The sequence below is a fragment of the Equus quagga genome, chromosome 3, assembly GCF_021613505.1.
Source record: "Equus quagga isolate Etosha38 chromosome 3, UCLA_HA_Equagga_1.0, whole genome shotgun sequence".
NCBI classification, from domain to species: domain Eukaryota; kingdom Metazoa; phylum Chordata; class Mammalia; order Perissodactyla; family Equidae; genus Equus; species Equus quagga.
In genome coordinates, this window is record NC_060269.1 from 13,952,283 (window position 1) to 13,967,800 (window position 15,518).

A 15,518-nucleotide genomic window follows, 5' to 3' on the forward strand; every position below is an offset into this window, starting at 1 on the left:
GAATAGTTAAATTGGAGCAAAGGCATTAAACCACTTGGGTTTTCCTAATGGACGTACTCCCCCGCCCCCACCCCGGCCCTCCCTCCCCCCATTAAAGGTGAGTTTTATGCTTGTTCTCAGGAAGGCAGCCCTCTCAGCCTTGGGGTTGGCATTTAGCATGCTTCCATAGAGTATACATCACGCCCAGCTCCATAGTGACGATTTTAAAGAGCAGCCTGTTTCCTCAGGAAACTTCTGCGGTTGACCAAGAGATACGCTACTGTTCGAAAACACCCACTTGCTTTATGTGGTTCTTCGAACTAAAAAAGTGTTCTTACTGTTTTCTATAATTTCTCCTCATGTCTCTTTTCCATGATGATTCTTTGCATGGGCATGGATTCCTGAAGCCTCCTTAGCCAAGTATGGCTGAAAGATGCAGACAGGAGTCATTTATAAAATTATCGAGAAGCTCCTGGGCAAGCCCCCGGGCCCGGGAGCCACACTGCAGCGTAGATTTTGTCGTGACTCTCAGTCAGGAATGTGCTCCTCATACAGGGACCTCTCCCCCGATCTCCCAGCCAGACCGGGCCTCATACCTTATTGAGGCGTTTTATTTCACATTCATAATGCTCCTTCTTCTTGTTCGCGAGAGCGTTTTTTTCCTTCAAGAGCTTATTTTCTTTCTTCAATTCGTGTAATTCTTCATTGAGACTCTCCTTTTCCTTCTGAAGTAAAGAGCAAGAAAACAAAAGCAAAATCAATAAAATTCACATGAGATGATATTGTAGGAATACTTCTGAAATACAGTAAGAACAGGACCTGCTGGATTTTCACACAACATTCCATCTGAGCAATATTCTGTGGGTGGAGGATGGGGTTAGGATAGAGGAAACCTTCCTTTTATCCCTACTGCCACTAACTCTTGTGATCCCAGAAGAAGATACCAAAACCCCCAATCTTCTCGTTCAAAGGTCAAATGGGTCATCAGAACAAGCTAGCTCCCATGTACAAGGTGACGGGTAAGTGACTCGGTAAAAGTAACTGAAAGTTGTAAAAAGAAAAAAGTGTCACTGCAACAAAAAATACTAAATATCTTGCACCCCAGTCCTGCATCCTTCTGGAATGGAGAGAGGGAGAAAAGAAGGTAAAACTTCAGGCAAAAAAGACCCTTTGGAGCACTGTTTTGTTGTGATCATTACTTTTAAAAGGCAGAAATCAGCTAGGCCAACTGCCACCAGGCTACCATGTTTCAGATCACCTTCAAGGAATCCAAGGGCAGCCTGGTGACATAGTGGTTAAGTTTGTGTGCTTTGCTTTGTCCGCCCAGGGCTCACGGGTTTGGATCCTGGGTGTGGACCAACCGCTCATCAAGCCATGTTGTGGCAGTGTCTCACATACAAAATAGAGGAAGATTGGTACAGATGTTACCTCAGGGACAATCTTCCTCAAGCAAAAAGATGAAGATCGGCAATAGATGTTAGCTCAAGGCCAATCTTCCTCACCCTCCACAAAAAAGTGAAAAGAAAAAAGGAATCCAGTGTTTTAAATAATTGAAACAAAGTTAGTTGCTCAGACACTAACAGGCTCTGGATTCAGACAGCATCTGAATATTTATATATTATTATATATATTATTTTACATATTATATATAATATATATTGTATATCCAGTTTTATATTCTGAATAGAAAACTTTTTGTGGCGTGAATTAGATTCTTAATGAGATGGAGATTTTAACCTGGTAAAAGAAATATTCCAGAATTTAGCTAAATCAAAATGAGAAAATAGTTAATGTATATGTTAATGTACGATATTTTAGTAATTAATATTTCCCAATACAATAATGAGATTTAAGAAATCTACTTTTGGGGATTCGTTTCCTTTAAAAGTGAAAACATTTCTATTTTCTTTTATTTAAATAGAGAGCCTATACGCTTAGAAAATGAATCAATCATTTTCTAATTTAGCATAATTTAAGAGAAAATTACTTCAACTAGAAAATGGTCCCAAGTGCATGAGGGAAAATTGCCACGATTCCTGGTCAGGGTGAAAATGGAAAAGGAAAGGGCGGCTGCATGGCACAGAGGGAGGGGGTCAGCCTCGTTTTCCTCTGACTCGCTGTGGCAAAGATGTCCTTAGCAAGATAGGAAAACCCGGACTGACACCGTCTGAGGGTTTTAGACACTGCCTTAAGATTCGTGCCAGTTTTAAAACACAGCCAAAACCTGGCAACATCAGTCATAAGACTTCACTCGAGAATATTCACACTTCTTGTTTTTTCTTAACATACCTAAAAAAATGAGAGACCCTTAAGGTTTTCCTCCCACTTTTTTTTTTTTTCTGCAATATTCATTAAGTCCAATAACTGAAAGTAAAACCAGGAATCCTCCTTAGGAGAAACTGCCTCCTCAGCGGCCACAGTGCATTTTCCCATGTACCAAGTTATCAATTTTTGCAAGCCATCTGACCTCTACTCCTCAGCTTTCTCATCTTTAAGATGGCTAAAATATTTTCCTCCCAGGTGGGCTGAGAATGTCAAATCAGATGGTGAGGCTGAAGTACTTTATAAAATGTTATACTTTTACGATTACAAAAGCAATAGCTATTTGCAAAGCTCTCTGTAACCTGAAAAGCAGCTATACGAATGCAAGGTATTGTCATATTACTATTAACTAATAAAAATAATAATTATGAGTAAAAGCAAAAGAAAAAAAATTAATTTCCTCCTAGGCTGAAATGCCCTGGAAAGATAGCAAAGCTACGGATCAGCTCTCTGCTGGCGGTGCCCGGCAAAGCGTGGCTTGCCTGTTTGTGCAACAAAGGAGGAAGCGAGAGGGCATCTCCTTCCCTTTGACTCCAGAGAAGGGGCCCTTATCTACGGCTTTCGGGCCTTGCGTAACCACTACACCCTCGCACAGTGGTCTCTGCTCGGCAGACTTGATTTTCCTAACAGTAGGTTTTGAGCAGCAACCCCGCCCCCGGCTGGCGCTCGGCCCGCCCACCTCCTCGCGCTGTCGCCGCTCCCGGGCCGCGTCGCGCTGTCCGTCGCTCTCTCTCTGACTCTGCTGCCGCTCCTTCTCGTGTGTGCTGAGGCATCTTTCTGCGGCGACCAGTTTCATTTGCAGCTCTGCGACCTGAGGAAGTCGTTCACAGGCAGTTGCAGGTCCCTCTTCGGAAGCCCACACACCCCGAGATTTATTCCCAGACCATGCCCTTGGGGACAGAAACGCCCCACACCTGGGCGTCCCCAGAGGAGAGGTTCTACTTTCCACCGCCCCTAACAAAGATCAGGATATTTGCATGTAAAAAGGAGCTTCCGCTACCGGATAAATCAAACACCAAACAGCCTCCAGCTCTTTCCTCCCTTCTCTAAACCACACCACTTCCAGGGAGCATAGACTTAGCCCCTAGACTGGGGAGCTTCCAAGCTTGTCATTCTCTTCTCAACCCTCAAGAGGCTCCGTGCCTGATCTGATTCTACGGGTCGGGGATAGGCAAAGTGCCTTACACCAGAGCGGACCTGGCCTTTAACTCATCAGTAACCTGCAGTGCTTGAACTGCTACTAAAGGCCAGATTAGAGGTCACAGTGACAACGTCCAGTGAAGGAAGGCTTGGAGACGGTGCTTCATCAGAAATGAGAATTACACCCATTGTTAACCCCAGGTCTGCACACGTCTGCAAGTCATTCAGGAAGGCAGCTTCGACATTTTCTCTGGGATCATGGTCTTTAAAGTTGGAGACCCCAGAGCTGCCCAGACTGAATATTACAAGGTGGTCTGACCATGGCCTTCTGTAGTAGGAACAGTGTCCTGCACTTTCTAAATTTAATACTTCTGTGTATCAAAATGGGGAAGAAAAGAGCAATACTGCTATATTACTCACTTGTGGTCAGATTTCTTAATGCTGAATTATTTAGGAGAATTTACTTTCTCTTTTCTCTCTTTGAACATGGAATGATTTAAGATTATAAATGGATTTTTACATATTAAAAGATATTTTCTCCAAAAAATTTCTTTCTCATCTGCTTCTTGATATTGGACTTGCTTTAGAGAGAAGCTGGGACACCCGTTTTCTCTCCCACTTTCACTGTTAGCACTGTTGTTTCTTTATCTGTGGGAAATAGCCCTTGCTGTCTAATTAAAGAATTAGAACTAGCCTGGCATAAAACATTGTGAACTTTAAACCATATCTCACCTTGCATGTAACCTTGTGTGTTTATGACACTAGCAACAAGGCCGAGGCCAAGATACTCTGTGAGCTGTGATAAATGTGCATAAAAACTCTAGAAACATCTCTAGAGGCTATTTTTAGTATCTTTCTTTTGCCAAGCTCAAGATGATTCACTGATACCGTTCATTAATCTTCAGCACCAAGAGGCCAATAATGCACTCAGCACCCTCCCCCCCATCATTTTTCAGCGGTTGTCTACCCACAGATCTCCTTTAGCTGAAATCAATGAGAATCTTCACATACTTGGCCCCACCAGATTATTGATTAAAAACAAATACCCAACAGAGAGAAGTTTTTACCTTTCTTTTATATAACTCTTTCATACTTCTAAATTGCTGATCCCATTGCTGGTTAACTTCCAGGAGCTGAAATTATCGAAATTTGGTAAATCAACAAAGGATTCTGTCCATTTGGAAATTTGGCCAAAATGAAGTCACTTTTTGCGGTTGCTGAGATTTTGGAAGCCATGGGTGAAGACAGTATTCCTTCCACCAAGTTCTGGCTGGGCTGAGATGACTTAACTGAACACACTCTCCCCTTTTCATAATTGATTCACATATGAAAAACTATTAAGTCTTAGGTATAATCCTAACTACTCAGATGAAGGGTTTATCAACAACATTTAACTTTGCTTGGTTATTGGAATTTGCATCTTCTTTGTTTAATCCAACCATAATCTGGTAAAAATGTGTAAGTACTGATGATTTTCTATAAGATTTATTAATATACAAAGGGTCTTTTTCCCATCATTTCCATATTTTTCTATGTGCTTACACTGATGATTTCAATGAACTATTTCTTCCAGCTTTAGAAGAGTAGTTTATATTAACAACTTCCAAACTCCATTAACTGATCATCATTTGTTTGCAGTATTGTGCTTTTTAAAGTCAACACATGATTTGTAATGTATACTCAACAAATAGATAATATCACCCTTTTGAAAGTACAGATTTTCAAAGAATAATAGTTTTGTCATAAAACACTGTTTAGAAATAATGTAAGTTGCAACCAATTTGGAAGTTTGTGAACTATGTGCTAAATAGAAGGAAGAAAGAACACTATGACCTGTGTTGTAGTTTTGTCATAAGGGAAGTCTGCAACTTCCTACATCAAGAGAAATTCCAACACTTTTCAATATGGGACAGACGCTCAGAAGACAGTCAAAATGACTAAAAAATTGCAAGACTTTCTCCTAATTACAAAACAAAATATCTAATCTAGAAAGGCAGTTACTAGGTAAATCTTTTTTTTTTTTTTCTGCTTTATCTCCCCAAACCCGCCCTGCACATAGCTAGGTAAATCTTATATTGGAAATAGACATGGGTATTTAGTGTAAGACTATATAATATTGTTATATAAAGATAGCAGATCTGTTGGCATTTTAGAGATTAAAATTTCTTTGCTGTGGTAACATTACTCTGCTACAGTAATTTTCCAGAAAGGCACAATACTTTATGCAGTATCAAAGAGGAGTAGAAAGCATCATAGAAGAGAACATGAAGGATGTAATATATAGAATGATTTAGAAGAATTACAAAGTCGATATCATAGTGCTAAAATCCTTACGCTTTTCACCTCTTACTCTGTTAAGAAGAATAAAGAGATTCTAACATTCTTTTGACTCAGAAAAACAAATTCAAAACAACACCCATCACATTCCCAATGATATTTTAGAAACAAACATTTTTTATGATAAAGCTTCTTAACCCCTATGAGGTTGGATGCTTAACTCATGAAGTCATAGCACCTAAAAAGTCTTTGACAGTATAAGCTTCAAGGTGTGTCAAGTTGCAAGACATAAAGGGCACAAGTGATAATCTCATATGGTCCAAGTGGAGGAAACATCTAAGTTTTGAGAAAACTGAGATTATAATAATCAGATTTATGACTGTCATTTTTCATTCATTTGCACGAACACTGAGAGACTAAGTAAGAGATATATAGGCGAATAAGACAAAAGCATGTACTCTCAAAATAATACAGTCCAGTATTCTAGAGATAAATACTGTGATCCAAGAACAAAAATAAAAGGTACCAGGTGATTCACTCTGTTTTATTCTCAGCATTAATCCATGGCACATGTTGCTTTAACTAATATTTCTAAATTACCTCTTTTCTTTGTTTTTCCAAGCACCTTATCTTTTCCTCAAGAGGATTTGTCAAGTTCTTTCTTCTTGATGATTGAGTCCACTTTAAAAAAAAAAAAAGAGTGAAACAAAATAGTCTAAAAAATAAACAAGAGAAATGCTGCCCTTCACAAACTCCACGTATTTGGTCAACTCTCATGTTGTGATTTATAAAAAATATCTTATTCTAGCAGTAACAATCTTCATGATATAGCCCTTCATAGAGACCTGTTGATGAATATGATTTATATTATATTTTAGACTCCTTTATATGAATTAAGTACCAAAATAATTCTCTAATAAATTATAAATGTATCTATATAATACTTAAGCAAGAAATGAGGATTTCATGAATTTGTATTTCAATCCTTTTCCAAGAAAATGAAAATTCAGAGTATAATGCATATAGAAATTGGGTCAGTTTCATGGACATTTGTTAGGTATTTACATAGTAAACATTTCTTAAAAATCATTTTTGTAGGTGTGCCCATGATCTGAAGAGCAGTCCTGGGGAAAGTCAGAGGACTGATAGAACCATCAAGAAAAAAAAGACTAAGACATACAACTAAAAGGCAGCAAATTGATTCTAAAACTACAATAAATTAGCTACCTCAATGACAATCACACAAATATGTTATAGAGGTGGGCATAGATTATCTGGTATTGTGTAATTAATGTTAACTAGCCCTTTGAATAAAGCCACTAGGTTACAAATTTAGGTTAATGATAAATCATTGGCACAGTGAAAAGGTTAACCAACTTTCTTCTCAGTTTCTTTTTTTTTTTTTCAGGGGTGGGAGTATTCATTTAAAGAAGCGCAAAAGCTCTGGAAACTGCCTGCCATCTGTCGAAATGGACCACCCACAAAGCTCACTTAAGTACTGTTTTCTCTATTTTAACTCAAGAGTCTTGTTACCATCTCATCTCTGAGTCATACAAGTAATACTATGAAGCATTTGAAGAGGTTAGTTCCTGAATCTGCTGTTCAGTTTCAGGCTCAGTAGTTACTGTGGACCATGAAACTGCTTAAAGATATCCACGAACAATTAAGAAATATTTTCAAAAGATGTTGGCCTTTCCCGGAAACGTTTATAGGAAATGCTCTTTTGCAATCAAGTTGGGATTTCAAGGACTTTTTTCATTAGAAATGATTTACAAAACGATTTTTCTATCTTTTCTCTACTTACCTACGTCTCGCTCAATGTTTTAGAGTTTGATGATATTTTACATCTCTATAGATGCCATTCTGGGTTGTCTGAGCTTCTTTCTATTCAGACCCATGTATATTAAGACCACATTTAAAAAAAAGACATTCTTCTGTAGGTCAACAAATTCAGAATGTTTATACTTGTTTCTGACCTCAAGCTGGTTTGGCTAAGTGCCAGAAGTGACATCAAAATCCAGGGAACAGGTATAATTGGGCTCTCCCTTCTTTAAGAAGACTTTCAAGAGACTGGACTCATTCTGGATCAGAAGACTAAGTATTAGGTATCTTTGACCTGGAAAACACTGTGAGCCAATCCTACTTGGTGTGTCCTGAGCTTAGCAAATCAGAGGTGCAGTGAGACTGGATTCTACACCAGTGGTTCTCACCGCAAGAGTGCATCAGAGTCTCCGTGAGAGCTTGCTAAACATAAGGTACTCTGAAACTGAATCAGAATTTCTGAAAAGGGAGCCATAGCAACTCTGTTTTCTTTTTAATAGACTTCATTATTTAGAGCAGTTTTAGTTTCACAGCAAAATTGAGTAGAAGTACAGGGATTTCCCATATACCTGCTGCCCTCACACATGTGTAGCCCTCCGAATTATCAACATTCCCCACCAGCGTGGTACATTTGTTACAAGAGATGAACCCACAGTGACACATCATTATACCCAAGTCCGCAGTTTACATTAGGGTTCACTCCTGGTGGTGTCCATTCTATGGCTCTGGGCAAATGTATAATGACTTGTATCTATGATTATAGTATCATACAGAATAATTTCACTGCCCTAAAAGCCTCTACACTCCACCTATTTACCCCATCTCTGTTTTTAATGAATTTCACAGGTTATCATGATTCATGCTAAAGTTCAAGATTCTCCCATTGCACACCATGTTTGGGAACATGGATTTGGGGTCCTCAAAAAGTCTTTTTTCTATTTGGGATATGAACGAAAAATCTGTGACCAGCAAACATTTGTATGACCCTGCCTTCTGGGAATCCAGATTAGGAGTAATCAGAGAGTGTGCATTTTTTCCCCATATATAATTTTCTCTGGAAAAATTATGAAATATTTTGACCTTTGATTTTTACTTTATAAATAAGAATTATCGAGAAGTTAGACACTAAATCTGCAAAAGAGAGCATGTGCACATGATAATAGGAATGGATTGTAAGCCATAACTGTATCACCAGGGGCTTCTCTGGAGATTAATCAACATTTTCCCATGGTTCCTATGATTTAGGTGTGTATTAAAATGAAGCAAAATCAATTAAACACAAAGTGTGGGGAGAACTTTTCATTTGTATTTGCTTTCTTTCCAGTTGCTAATGAAGGCATCTGATACTGCAATAAATACAAAGATGTTTAGTCACTGGTCCTACCAAGGACCCAATTATAGAACAATTACTCCCTTAAAATGCAATCTATGTTCAAAATATCTGGGCATTTCTTTCTCAATTACCATAAGACCCAGACCAGCTTCTAAGATATTCAAGTTCTGATACTGCTAAATTAAATACCTAAATGAACAAAAGAGCCTCGTTCAGTTTCCGATTATATCTTGGTTATCTCTAAAAAAAAAAAAAAAAAAAAAAAACTTGAAAGAAAGCACTTTCATTCATTTATTCATTTAATTAGTAAGTATCTGTTGCAGTAACCAAACAAAGACTATGGTATTAATTGTAAGTATTTTACTATGGATACTTTATTGCTGTAATATATTTATTTCTAACCATACTAATATAATATTCTTTTTAAATTTTACATTGAACCAAATTCCTCTAAAACAAGAGCCCAATATGAAACCCGTAGAATGGGGAAGCTGAAAGGATAGGATTTAGTTTCTCACTTTGTAAAAGAAGAAATGAGGCTCTGAAGTGTCAGAGGAAATGCAGTGGTCACCAGATATTGTTTCTTTGCTGAATAACATTGTTTAAAAATGTAGAGAAGATCTTAGCTAAGGAAAGCAAACCAGCCATTTCTACTCTTACTGATCATCGCATAATTAGCCATTAGAAATGTTGTCGATACTAGACATGGTCAATTAATCCTCCAGAAAAGTGTTCTTACCTCTGCGTGCTCCGTAGAATTTTCTGCTGCACTCATTCTAGTTGGGCCCTGTCCAAAATGTGCCATGGAAGCTGTTTTTCCTGGAGTCTTAAAAAGCAGAAAGAAAAAAGAAAGAAAATGTCTCTGACGGTGTCTTTTACAGTGAGACCAAATATACAAAACTTTAAGAAGACCACACAGACGGTTAAGTCATGATAGAAAATAATAGCAATAGTTTTTCATTAAACGTGAACAGAAGTGACTCTGGGTGTGAATTACACAGAATAAGGTTATAGGCGCAGCAACTGTGATTTTTAACTTTTCTTCTCTTCCAAATAGGGATTTCCCAGGATGTCCCAAGCAGGCAGGCTGTGACTAAGACACAGGCACATAAGCCTTGCTATGGTATGTAAATTGTCCTTCCTTTACTGGCAGTTTCTCCAGCTGGAGGAGGAAGTTACTGCAGAGAGCCTGGGAAAACCAAGTCTTTCCTCAGTAGCCGAACTGCCATAACTTCATTGTACTTCCCAGAGCAATTAGGTAACTGTTGACTTTTTGACAACTCGGTTACTTGCTTCTCTAAAGGCAGGATTTTCTGGCAATGCCTTATAAATGTGAGCTTAGCTGTGTGAAACTGAATGAGTCATACATAATTCTATAAGTGCTACTAATTCTTATGGAACTAAAAGAGAAACAAATCCATTACAAAGAAAATGGGCATTGTTTGCAAAACTAATCTTCTATTTTGGCAGAAAGTTTAAACTTGCTTCTTGAGATTAAGATTGTCTTTTCCATAGGTCAAGTCCAGATTTTTTCCCACAACTCATTGGAAGTTAAATATTTTTTTCCGCACTAGCATTTTAGCTTTAATTAGTTGCCTTGTCATTTTACAGCGCCTTGACGTAGTGGAGCACTCGATAGGGAGTGCAGATAAAAGCTAGAAAGACGGATGCTCGGAGCTACACGAACGGGCCAGGATGGAGCAGGAGACCTCTCTCTCTGGACTCGGAGGAGAGAGAGCAAAAGAAAAGGCAGGAATACAAAAAGGAAAGAATGTGCTGCTGAAAGGAGAAAGGAAAGAATTTACAGTTGATCATATAACTTACATTTTTCTTTAAACCTCCCTATGAGATATCCACGTATAAGCAGGATAAATCCTAAAACTCCTGAAATTCCAACTCTTTAAAAGGGAATGAATGGGTGTCCAAGATTTGGCCCTCCCTTTCCTCCTTCGTGTCGTCCACCACTCTCCAACACTCCCTGTGCTCCAGCCGTTACTGAATTCCCTCCCTTTCCTGAAATGAGTCAGGCATGCTTAATACGTGCTGCTCTGTCTGCCTGGAACATTGTCCTCTCTGGGCCTCCCTCCTATCTGGTAACCTGGAACACCTAGCTCATGTCTCTCTTGCACCCTGTCTTTATCTGACCTCCTCTAACCAGCCAAGCAGAGCTTATTTAAAACAGCTTATTTACAATAGCCTATTTACATGTCCATGTCTTCACCTCTGTGTCCACAATACCATGGCACAGAGTAGGTGTTCAACACATTTTGCTGAAGGAACAAGTTGATGAATATCTGCATATCAAGTTTATGGACTTTTTGCTGGTTTGTGTGTGTGTATGCGTGTGCGTGCGCGTGTGTTTACTTTCGGCTCATTTCTTGGTCTGTTTTAGGGGTATGCTTGAGTGAAATGGAGTGATGTTTCCTTTAAGGCAATATCCAAAAATACAAGTGGGAATCAAATTGTTCAGAGTTGTACAAGTAAAAGTTATGACTCACATATGATCTGATTTTAGGGGATATAAGCAGAGATTTCCTGGAGACTGACACTTCATTAACACTAAAATCTGCTCATCAGAAAAGAAAAAAAAAGACAATAAGGTAAAAATATAGTTCAAGGTTCCCTTCAGCCTTATCTGTGTATTTGGTAATAGTAACCCAGTGGATGTGGTAACACTGACCTAGAGAAGTGGTTTGAAAGAACACTTTCTTGCCGGGAAGTACTGTCCTTGCCACTGTTGTCTTCTGGGTCTCCTCCGTGCAGGGACCCTGACGTGTGCTCAGTGTTGCAGCACGTCATGGTGTGATGGCTTCTATTGAACGGAAGTCCTATATCTTTGCATTTTCCATTACAAGTTCTTTGCCTCTTCTGCAATGCAGTTTAACAGCGAACAGATTTTCTGTTAGCTCCAGAGAGCCATGTGTGATTTATGAATAAACAGTAACTCTTCTGAAGAGCCCCACGTTTGCTTTGAGAAAAAAGGAACTTGCACTAGGATAGTCCTAGGAATACAGTGGATATTTTCTGTTACATGTGCTCCCATCGCCTCACTTCCACCCCCTCACATGTGCTGTATACTTTGAGAGTCTGGCTTGTAGTCAAGCATTGTTTCATGAGAAGTCTTACTAGCTGCAATAACTCTCAGAGAAACAGACACTTCACGCCATGATTCCAAGGCGATTTTGAAGAGTCCTCATTTCTCAAGTGACTAAAATCTCATATAGAGCAAAATAACCAGCAAAGAGAAATATGGTGAAGGAAAGGATGAAGGAACTGCCAATCTCTGGTCTGTAACTATCATTCGAGTTGATAGTTCTCAAAATTAGTCCAGGAGGAGAGCATCACATTTCTGTACATACTTGGATGCATTCTTTGGCAGGTAAAATAAACATGGCTTTTTCTTTAATTTTCTTTTAGAATGGAGGTTGATAAACCTCCTTTGCTTCCTGAATCTATTTGTATGAATTTTTAGGTGAATGTACTATCTAGGTCAGAGAGAGGGTATCTAGTTGCTACTGAAAGACTAACTCTAGAATCAGGTCATCTGGATTCCTATCTCAGTTCTGCCGCTCTCTATTTGTGACTCTGGGCATGGTGTTGAAGGCCCCTAAGCCTCAACTTCCACATTTGTAAAATGGGGAGAGTGATAGTGTCCTCTTCCCAGGGTTGCAGTCTGTGATAATACATATAAAGAGCTTAGATATTAGTAATAATATGACCTTAAAGATAGGGCCATCAATCAAATTACTTATGCAACAAATAATATGACACATGAGAATGGTCATCAGTCATTTATGCCTCACTAACTATGTGCTTGGCACCGAGTGGGTTCCAAATGAAACTAAGCAAAAGTTCCTGCCTCCAATGAAATTAATATAGATATACCTATACATACACAAATGTGTGTGCATGTGCCTGCTTGTAAGAATTCAGAGGCGAGAGAGCTCATTCTCAGCTTTAATCGTAATGGGACAAGTTGGAGTTTCTGCTGGGCCTTGAAGGGTGGATAGGATTCTAATAGATGGTGAAAGCTGAGATATATTGCCATGAGGGGAGCACCTAAAAGGGAACAAAGATGGACAAACCTAAGTACAAAGGATTCTATAAGCCCAGTGTAACTAGAGTAGGGTCTATGTGGTATATCTAAAGTTGATTTGGATCAAGTTGTTCAAGGCTTTAAATTCCAGATGAAGAAATTTAGACTTTCTTCCATAGGCCATGGGGAACCACTGAAGGGGAGCTATCCCTTGAACAAAGGGATTACATGATCAAAGTGGCTTTTTAGTAAAAATAAACCTGAATATGTGCATTGTGTACTAAATGGGTGAGGTTGACAACTGTAATACCACTTAATGGATATTATCAAAAGGAGTACTCGAAATACTTACCAACTCGTGGTAACCAAAATATGGTAACGACTTGTGGTAATCGGTTCACCTGGGGCACTCAAAATGGACCACACCTCTGAACCCCAAACTCCTGTTTTAATTGCCTACTTGCTGTCCCTCTTTGGATGCTTAATACGCAACTCCTTCCTTGCTTGCAGACAATCTATTTCCTGATCCCCACAAAACTCGTCTTCCCGTCAAAATCAATGACAACGTTCATGCTCCAGGCTCAAAATCTTGGAGTCATCCTTGACTCCTTTTTTTCTCTCACAGCCTGTATCCAGTCAATCTGAACATTTTGTAGGTGCTTTGAAAATACATCCAAAAGAAGGACAGTACATTGCCGCAAGAGCTTGGCGCTTCCCAGTTTAATGAGAGAGTGGTGAGGTGAAATAAACATGCCTTTTAATAACTTTTTCAAAATAGGAACTTTAATGTTTGCTTCTTGATTTTATTCACATGAAAATTTGTAAGAGAGCATCCAGTAGTGACTGATATCTGTCTCTGTGTCAAATCCTAGTTCCATCATTTACTAGTTTTGTGACCTTTGGCGAGATGCTTAGCATCCTTGGACTGACCAAGACACCATCATTTCTTATCTGGAATATTGCAATAACCTCATGGCCTCCCTGCTTCCACTCTTGCTCCTCCTCCATCTATTATCAATACAGTAGCCATTGTGAGTCTTTAAAAGTACATGATTTCATGTCACTCCTCTGCTCAAAACCTTTCAGTGGCTGCTCCTTTAACCTGTCATACACACTCCCTGTTTTCTCTGCATAGGTCTTCCCCTAGATACCCACATGGCTCCGCCCCTCACCTTCAATAGGTAATTGCTTACACATCACCTGTTACTGAGTCCTTACCTGGCCTCCCTGTTTAAAATTGCTGTCTATCCCAGTACTTTCTATCCACTCTTCCTGCTGCATTTTTCCATAGAACTATATAAAATACACTATATGCTTTTTTGTTTGTTCATTACCTCCCATCATTAGACTATAAACTCCATGATAGCAATTTTTGCCTGTAAATGTTCATTCTATATTTCTTGAACCTAAAATAGCACCAATTATTTTAGAGCCTATGAATGTACACATAGTGCTTAGACACATAAAACCCCCTCCCCACCCAAAACTAGATCGATAATGTTGTTGAATCAGGTACCTTCTCAAGAGATCTTAAAAGATCTGAAGACCAGAAACTTCACCTTCTTGGCTTGCAAACTAGTAAATCACTTCTCTTTCGTACCTGAAGCCTGGACTTGGACTAGGAGAGTCATGTGAGAGGCATGTCCCCAATTCTGTAGCCTCATGGGGCATGTAAGCTTGTGTCCCTGCAGCTTGGAGCCCTGAAGCAGCTCTCCCATGCAATACAGAGATGTTGCTTGCAGTCTGTTTCCACTACACGCTTGTAGTTTTCGTGCACATCAGATACATTCTAGGGCAAACTGGCTTTCGCTGACTAGTCTGTAGTCTTCATGAAACTTCCATGTCTAAAGATTTCTCAGCGCTGCACAAAGCAGTAAACAATCTGACCCAACGTAACCATCAGCCCTTCTGTGAAGTCTTCTTGGTTCTCCAGAGCAGGGTACTTACTTCCTCCTTTGTGATACCAGGGCGCTTTGTGAAACACCAATTCCAGCATTTATTGTAAAACAGTCATGAATTCTATGTAACTGTCTCTCCTGAGAGGCTGTAAGCTTCTTGAAGGTAGAGTCAGTATCTATCGTTTTAGCCTTAGGAACTAACATAGTACCTTCAGAGTACAGAGTAGTGATACACACATTTTTATTGAATGAATCTGTTTATGTAGGAATCTTAAGTAGGAAATCATAGCACATCTCTGCTTCTCAGGACACAGCCAAGAGGAGAATGACCACAGAGATACAGAAAGCTTTATGTTTTGTTTCCAAATCAGGAAGGATCAAGTTGGAGTACCAATCCATTTTTCAAAACCCATTCTGTTTCAGTGTATTTTCTTTTTGTTCATTTTATAGGTAAATATTTCACCCTTTCCTATTTCGTTTATGTGATCAATATTATTTCGTCTCCATACAAAGCCCCTTAGAAGTTGCTTTTCTCCTATTCTTGGTTAACATTTAATGAATACACAATATAAATAATTATACATGCCATAGGGGAAATTTTAAAAGGCATAAATGTGGTCTTCAATAATATTGCCTATATTTGCACAGTGCTTTATTACATCTGAGATAAGCGATAGGTTAATATCTTGAAATATTAACTGATGACCCTCCC

At 39.0% G+C, this 15,518-nt stretch overlaps 1 protein-coding gene across 1 annotated transcript in view; it reads right to left on the minus strand.

Moving 5' to 3' along the window:
* Positions 1-15,518, minus strand: part of TNIP3 (TNFAIP3 interacting protein 3) — a 67,991-nt gene that overhangs the window by 24,241 nt on the left and 28,232 nt on the right. The window contains exons 3-7 of the mRNA XM_046657172.1: positions 9,612-9,698; positions 6,319-6,399; positions 4,509-4,574; positions 2,981-3,112; positions 576-704 (exon numbers count right to left, since the gene is read on the minus strand). Coding sequence (XP_046513128.1) covers positions 576-704; positions 2,981-3,112; positions 4,509-4,574; positions 6,319-6,399; positions 9,612-9,698 — 495 coding nt within the window. The remainder of the gene's footprint in view (positions 1-575; positions 705-2,980; positions 3,113-4,508; positions 4,575-6,318; positions 6,400-9,611; positions 9,699-15,518) is intronic.